This window comes from Lagopus leucura, unplaced genomic scaffold (genome assembly GCF_019238085.1).
Source record: "Lagopus leucura isolate 7727_CA_CO unplaced genomic scaffold, USGS_WTPT01 34718-0_obj-0_obj, whole genome shotgun sequence".
NCBI classification, from domain to species: Eukaryota; Metazoa; Chordata; class Aves; order Galliformes; family Phasianidae; genus Lagopus; species Lagopus leucura.
In genome coordinates, this window is record NW_024964482.1 from 1 (window position 1) to 7,893 (window position 7,893).

The window sequence follows — 7,893 nt, forward strand, 5'->3', positions numbered from 1 at the left end:
CCCCCCTAAAGGTGCTGCCCTGGTTGTGCTCACACCACAACGGAGGAAGGCTGCTGAATGCAAACCAGGTCCTGCCGCTCGGTGCTGGGCACAAGGAGGGCAGCAGGCATCCCTCCGCATTGCCACCAGGTTTGGAGATGCAGGCCGGGCCCTTTGGCAGCACCACTGCTGCACTCCCCACAGCATTCAGTACATTCAGCACAAACCCTTCCCGGTGCCCCCCCAGCTCTTACAACATATGTTTACAGGCTAAAAGCAGCACGGGAGGAACCGAGGTGGTTTTGTTTTTAAGCTCCTTAAGCCGACAGCTTGCAGCTCCCAGATTAGAGATTTCCCTGCTGCGTCTGCGCCGTCCTGAGAGGGAAGGCTGCAGCAAACGGGACGGGAAAACACACGAGGTTCCCCCCCCCCAACAAAAGAATACAGTGGGGAAGGGAGGATCCCACACCGCTACCTTGGAACCGCTTCAACCTTCCAACAGGCAAAAGCCCACGCAGCGCTTTGCAGGCTGCTGGCACATCATACGGAGGGGAAAAAAACCCAAGGCTTCCTTCTGGTAATCTATGGCTCGCATCTAATTAAGGTATAAATAAATTACGGCAGGGGAAGACGGATGGTGTACGTGCACGCTTCATCCTTCGCATCTCGGGACGCGCCGAAGCCTCCAGAATACTGCAGCTTCAGAGGAGAACGTGGTGGAGAGAAACCAGCTGGATAATTTACGTTTATTATCTGCACTAATATAGATTGCTTCTAAGACTAAAGCTTTTGTGCTGCTGCCAAGGCCCCGGTCCACGCTCAGGTCAACGGAGTCCTGAACAAACACACGGAAAGCAGAAAGCGGGGGGGGATGCGCTGTGAGAGGACGGGGTGGGAGGTGGCACAGGGACCTCCTGGCCCTGCCCTGCCTGCTGCCCTGCCATTAAAAGCCCAAAGCTTTGGGCTCGGGGCTGGAGGCCGCGCTGCAGACAAAGTGCTGCTTGTCTTCCAGCTGCTCAAAGCTCGGAGCCGGTGGTTTTATTTAGCAAAGTGAACCGAGGTGAGAAATGCTCTGAGGATGGGAGACGGGGCTGCTCAGAGCCACCCCGGGTGACCTCCAGAGGGGACAGGAGCGACGTTCATTCCCGGGAAGGAGCTGGAAAGAAACGGCTTCTTGTGCAAACAGCAGCGCTGGCAGCCACAGCTGTGCTGAGCAGGAGAGGAAGAAGGGAAAGAAATCGGCGCTGTGCAGCAAAGCCCCAAACCCGACAGCACAGTGTGAGCCCTGCACGGAACACAGCACCAAACCTTCCCAGCACCCAACAACGCTGCGCCTCGTCCCATTTCCTCCTCCTTGCCTTCATTCCTTCTCTATTTTTGGCAGCCTGTGAGCTCCGTCCGACCGCTGCTCTCCCAGATCACATCCCGTGGGATCACCGAGGAGCGCAGTGCGGGTCGTAATGCAGCCCCTCCATTTTTATCTCCTTTCATTTCCTCGCTCATCTGCAAAACGAGTGGAAGCCATTGATGTCAGCGAGCCAAGCTCTATCTTTGTAACAATCCCTCCGAGTTCTCTGAGTTACAGGCAGGGGCGGCTGTATGCGCACCGCTCAGTCGCGTGCGATGGTGCGGATTCGAAGTCAGGCTGCAGCACATTGAGTAACTGCCACTTCTTCTGCAGTTGAACGACTTGAAAAGCCACACGGTGAGCCCTGCGATCCCCTGCCATGGTTGGAAGTCTCCGTGCGTCACCATTAATCACACTTCCTTTGGAGAAGCACTAAATGGGCCCTGAGCTGGCAGGTCTGCGCCCATCCGCCTCTGCCACCCGCAGTCGTGCGCAGGGACGTCGCCTCCTGCGCTCACACCGTGACCCCCAGGCTGTGCCAGCAAACTCGGTCGCACTGAAAACCATCCCCACACGTCTCCTCTGCCCTCTGCTCTCCATTGGGATTGCTGCAAGGCTGAGATCGTGCCTGCACTGCTGGAAAACTCCGCTGCTGCAGCACCGACCCTGCGGCACCAACAGCTCCGACCGAACCACACCGGGCCGAGTGAAAGCCCTGCAGCGATGGGCAACGAGGGCCTGAGCACAGCCAGGAGGGGACAACGGGCAGAGAAATCCCCCCCCACACACAGGATGTACCTACAGACCCCAAAGCTGGGCCTCGCTGCTGCCCTCTGCAAGGAGGACTGGTAACATCTCAGACCCAGCAGGGGCCAAAACACAGCTCTGAGCTGTGCAGGCTGAAGGGGAGGGGAGGGCAGCGCTGAGCTGGGTGGGGAAAACTGGAGCACAATCACAGCTATGCACACCCAACCAGTCCGACCAGCAGCGCTGCAAAGCATCCCGGTGGCCTCGAGGAGGAGGAGGAGGAAGGGCAGAGCTGCCCGCAGTCCCCACGCTGTGACAGCGGTGCTGGGAGGGCCCCGCGTGCTGCCTTGCAGTCACACCACGCTTTTCACCCCGCAGAGCTGAAGGAGAGGGCAGCCAAAGAGCTGGGAGTATTTCGGGTCCGGCCCCGCGGAGTTCAGAGCAGGAAGTTTCACAAAGTCATTATTTTCTGCAGTGATGTCATGGGCGGAGTGAAACAAACAATTACAGCGCGTGAAGGGGAGAGCCTGTCAGGGCCTGCTGGCCCGAGATCCGTTCCAAAGCTCCCCTCCCCTCTGCGGCTGATGCCATGTGGATGTCTCATCAAGGCCACGCTACAAAGCTGCCCTTAAAAACAAAATGGAGACAATCGGGGCTTTGTGCCGACGGCAGACGAGAAGTCAGGGCGCACAGCTGGGGATGCGCTCAGCACCCGGGGTCCAAAGGGCTGCTGGCTGCACCGAGGATCCGTGGGGCTCCGATCGATGCCTTGATTTGACCACGAGCCTTCATCCATGCGAGGGTCGGAGCCTGGGGATGGCCTGAAGGCCGTAGGGATGTGATAAGTGGGTCCAGAGTGGATTCAGGCAGTGTGGATGGGGCTGGGGAGCGCTCACTGCGGTGGGGTCGGTCCCTCCGTGTCCCTCTGTGTCCCCCAGCAGTGCAGGGATGAGGCTCCCCACGTGCCTTGGATCTCTGCCCACCAGTGGGGATGTTCTGGCATCCTCAGAATGACCAGCATGCCTCCAAGGCAGCGTGACTGGCCCAAAAAAGAGCCCTCGGTGCCACTCTCCATGTGTGCCCACAGCTGGGGGGCCTTTCCCAGGGCAGGAAAACGATGCTCAGCTGTCTGCCACAAAACCAGGGGGCTCCAGCACTGCCCCAGCACAGCCTACTGACCAGCAAATGCCGGAGCCAGGCAGTGCTCCTCGTCAACCAGGGCTGCAGAGGGGCAGGGATGGCTGTTTGTGGCTGAGCCAACACCAGAGCTGTGGGTCACTGACGCCCCACTGCTCTCCTCGACAGATTGGGCAGAAGGCAGAAGCGAAACCACAGCATCGCAAACTTCTCCAAAGCCCCGCTGGGCGCAGCCACCACCTCACAGGGACACGGAACGACCCCTCCTGGCACTGCAGGGACCATCAGTGACCCCACTGAGCACGGGCAGCCCAGTGCCAAAGCATCAGCAGCCCCCCAAAAACCTCATTTCTTCACCCCAGAGCTCCCTATGGGCTGGGGCATGGTGGCACTGAGACACTGGGAGGGACGTGGGGAGGGGCCGAGCCGGTTGGGGGCCTGTTTGCCTGCATGCCATCCCATCACAGCCACAGAGCTCACCTCTCTGCTGCTAATTGGCAGCCGTCAGCTAATTAATACAATCGTGGCCTGAACTACAGCTGCGCAGTGCACCGGGAGCTGTGCTTTGATTTTAAAACCCTTTTTAGGCTGTCTTCTTCTCGAGGGGGATCTGTCCCCTCTCTGCTCTGGGCTGCACACGACAGACGGACCCTCAGCCACGTGGAAGCAGCAGCAGCAGGGCAGAAACCCTCCAGGACCTCACGCAGGCGGGTCGGCGCTGCTCAGCACTGAGCCCTGCAGCCTCAGGTCCCCACAAACCCTTTGAAACCCGAAGCCAAGTTGATCCAACTTGACAACATCAAAGCGTCGCCTCGATGTCGCATCCTCCCGGCTCCCAGGCAGCAAATGCAACAGGGCGTGCAAAGAGGCTGCGAAAGGCGCTGCAGAGTTGGGGGGGAAAAAGAGAGGAAAGAAGAGGGGGAGGAGGAGGAGGAGGAGGAGGAGGGGAGCTGGGGGTTGGTCTCGGGAGCGGAACTCCCTCTGAGGGCAGAGCCACGCAACACACCAGGATTCCCCCATGTGCTGGTGGTGGTTTTCAAACACTGCACACATGCAGCACGACGCCACAGACCCCCGCTGCCCCCCGAGCCCACGCTGCTCCCACGAGGTTCGGGGCAATGGAGCTGTGGGGATGAAGCAGATCCTGACCGCGCCGCTGCCTGCAACACCCCGGCGGATGCCTGCGAGCCGAGCTGCTGTAGCAACAGCCCAAAATACTGCTGCAAAACAACCGCGGGCGAACGGCCACGTCGTCTCGCGAGAAGGAAGCGGGGCTGAGCAACGCCTGCGCTGCCTCTAAATCCAGCCGCGGCCCTTTTAGCTGCAGCCAGAACGTTACAAACAAGGAAAACGAGCAGCGAGCAACGAGCGGAGCTTCGTGCGGCAGCGATTCCTTCTCACACGTGGCAGTTTTTTTGGGGGCAGACGCCGGGAGCAGCCCAGGCTGCAACGGGAACACGGCGTCCCTTCAGCACAAACACACCCGGCGAGAGCTTCCGCTGCTGCAGCGGCTCCCCAGGGCTTTCTGGGCTGTTTGTTTTTCTGGAGGAGGGCGGGGGGGACGGCCGGCGGCAGGTTGCTGAAGACCTTTTGCTGTGTTTTTCTGCGTCCTACACGCAGTTGTGGCTCTTCCTGCCCCCCGTCCCCAAGCCCTGTGCCCTCCCCAGGGCGCTGCTCAGCCCCCCGCCCCCCCCCAGCGTTTGTGCCTCACCCTCAGCTAATGGCTCAGCCCTGCTCGCTGCCCACCTCTCCTCCCTGTGCTCCACTCGCATCTGCTCAGCCAGCAGACAGCTCACCAGAGCCAGAACTCCCCAAAGCTGCTTTCGGTGTCACTTGGCCACCAGCAGAGGCTCACTGTTCCTCTCTAGAGCTGGCACGAGCACCAGGCTGCTTGCCAGCTGGATCCCACATCCATTACCCCCGGATCCGGCTCCAGCTCGGTGCCACCAGCACAACGCCGGGCCCAGGCACCACGGTTTCACCTTCGATTTCCTCCACTTGGCTCAGGGAGGGGAGCAAGCCCATCCCACTTACCGGTAGCGTTGGCGATGGCCAGCGGCAGCCCCGGCAGCTGGTGTACTTGGATCCCAGACGCTCCCAAGGCACTGAGGTTAATAGTCTGGAGGCCTGGCATAGAGGAGAGCTGGGCGGCGTTGACCGTCACCGTGCCGCTGGGGAGGGAGGCGATGGGGGTGAGCGTGGTGCTGGTGCTGCCCGTCTGCCCCAGCGACACTCCCTGCATGGGGGCCAAGGTGATTGTCTGCGCCTGGGGGTTCTGCACCTGCAGGTTCTGGAGCTGGATGGTCTGCCAGCTCACCTGCCCGTTGGGCCCCACCGTGGGTGTTCGGATGATGATGGGCCCGGAGTTGGGCACAGCCTGGAGCTGGAGGTTCTGCAAGGCATCCTGTGAGATGGCTTGGGTGGCGAAGGTCTGGCCGGAGAGCGGGGCGGTCTGCAGGGCTTGGATCGTTTGCCCCCCCTGGACTAACTGAGGCTGGATCAGGATCTGCTGCTGCTGCTGCTGCGACTGCTGGCTCTGATCCCCCTCTTTCTGCTGCCCCGGCTGCAGAGCCACCCCAGAGACCTGGCTCTGCAGGGAGTCCGTGCTGGGGGCCCTTTGGGGCGTCTGCACTTGGACGTTCGTCCCCACTGTGGAACTGCTGGAAAAATTCATGATGCCCATGTTACTGGTGGTAGTGGTGGTGGAATAGCTGTTGGCGTTGGTAAAAAAGGAGCCGGAAGTGGCGTGGGACGTGGCAATGTTGGACGAGCTGATGGCAGCACCTGAGGTGGTGGGCTGGGAGCTGCTGTCCGGGGAGCCGGAGCCGCTCAGGGTGACGGTCTGAGAGGTGGGGGCCAGGCTGGCGGCCACGCTGTTGACAGGCAGCAAGGTGATGTTGCCATTGAGAGCCACGGGGACGTTGGCCACGTACTGGGTTTGCCCTGAGAGGGTGTTGTTGGCCAAGCCCACCCCCTGGATGGGGACGGCCTGCTGCAGCAGGTTGGGCATGGCGATGAGGTTGCCCGTCCCCGCTCGGCTCGTGATGATCTGCTGGTTCGTGCCGGGGATGATCTGGAGCTGCCCAGAGGCATCCTGCTGCACGTTGACTTGGGTGGGGGTGGTGGCAAACTGGAGCTGCTGCCCGTCAATGGTCTGGAACTGGGGAATGACTTGGTACTGGATGTTGGGGATGACGCCCGGCAAGCCCGTGAGCACCTGCTGGTTCTGCAGGTTGGAGGCAGCCGTGACCACGTAGGGCCCCGTGCTCACAGGACGGCTTTTGGAGGGATCTCCGTTGCTGCCGTTGCTGCCCTGCTCCTTGGAAGGCGTCGGCGTGGTGGAGCCAGTGGAAATGATCTGCCAGCCGTTGGCCGACTGCGCGATCTGGGCAGCGGCGGCCGTCAGGTCCAACTCACCGCTGCCGCCTTGCTGGCCCTGGGAGCTGTTGGAATTCTCGTTGGGAGACTCAATCCTGCTGCAGGTGGCAGCCAGCAGAGCCAGCGGGGACGGCTGCGACTCCTGAGAGGGGAGAGGAGGAGTTAAAGGAGAGGGGAGGGCGGCCCCGTGGGCAGGCCGAAAAGAAAAGGAGGAAAAAAAGAAATTAAAAAAAAAAAAAAAAAAGGCAGGGAGGAGCGTACTTGGAAAAGATAAACACTCCTTCCTGAGAAAACCCACGCACAGCCGGAAAAATACAACTGCCAGACACAGGGCTGTCAGGCCGGGACAGATTGAACCCACAGAGAAAAACCCTTTGGGAAGGGAAGAAAGGGGAGGGAAGGAGGGAGGGAGCGTGAGAGAGCCTCCCCCGCCCAAACGCAGTGAGAGCTCCTGTAAAGCTGCAGGACAGCAGCTTCTGGGATTTGCAGTTGGTGTTGGACACCCCAACCAGGCACAGGGGGGTGGTGTCACCCCTTTGGGGTCACGGTGACGAGCCCTCGCGCTCTCTTCCTCACCCCAGGGAAAACAGGCTGCGCAACGCTCGGCTGAGCTGAGCAAACAGGGAGGCTGTGGACTTTGTGCCAGGGCAAGCAGAGCCAGGAAGCCGTGACACGGAGCGTGCCAGGGGCTGCACTCACTCACCTGGCCCTCCCCAGCCGGTGAGCTGCTGTCACTGCTGCCATCTCCTTCGCCCCTCTCGGGCGTTCCCTTCACCGCTGCCATCTCCTCGGGACTCTCTGAATCTACACGGGCAGACAAAGGGGGTTACAGACATTTCCGGGCAGTGGGGTGGAGTGTTGGGGGTGGGGGGGGGGTGAGGAGGGCACGGAGCAGGGCGCTGAGGGGCAGCTGGCAGCAGGATGGGTGGGGAAGGCCCCGGCCCGGCTCCAGGTTCGCTCCTCCCTGCCCTCAAGGGGACACTCCCTGCTCCCCCACCCCCCTCCTCCTCCCCAGGGCCTCCCCGTTCCCCTCCCCGCAGCCCCAGAAGCTCAGCCCAGCCTCGGCCCACCCCCCTCACCCTGCCCACGGGACTCCCCCCGGCCAGATCCTCCCCCCCGGGCCCTAACAGGGATCCCAACACCCAGGGATCCGTGCTGTGATTTGCCTCCCTCGGCAAACCCCTCATCACATTCCAGCCTCCGCATTTCTTTCCCCAAAGGCCCCCCCCACCCAACGACCCCTCCCCGCATCCCTCTCACCCCCGCATCCCACAGCACCCTCCCCCCCCCTCCGCCCTCCCCCA

At 61.5% G+C, this 7,893-nt stretch overlaps 1 protein-coding gene across 3 annotated transcripts; it reads right to left on the reverse strand.

Annotated features, from left to right (window-relative positions):
* SP1 (Sp1 transcription factor) lies at positions 1–7,440 on the reverse strand. 3 transcript variants are annotated; one of them, XM_042892098.1, is made up of 3 exons: positions 7,293–7,438; positions 5,246–6,731; positions 1–814 (listed from the first exon to the last, which is right to left on the reverse strand). In XM_042892098.1, the coding sequence occupies exons 1-3, from the start codon at positions 7,371–7,373 to the stop codon at positions 804–806; spliced, it is 1,578 nt and encodes a 525-aa protein (XP_042748032.1). In that variant the 5' UTR covers positions 7,374–7,438; the 3' UTR covers positions 1–803. The 3 variants fall into 3 exon arrangements, with proteins under 3 accessions (XP_042748032.1, XP_042748030.1, XP_042748031.1); XM_042892096.1 differs by lacking the exon at positions 1–814 and adding an exon at positions 825–2,895 and having other exon boundaries at positions 7,293–7,440; XM_042892097.1 differs by lacking the exon at positions 1–814 and adding an exon at positions 2,803–4,753 and having other exon boundaries at positions 7,293–7,439.
* Positions 7,441–7,893: the final 453 nt, after the last annotated feature.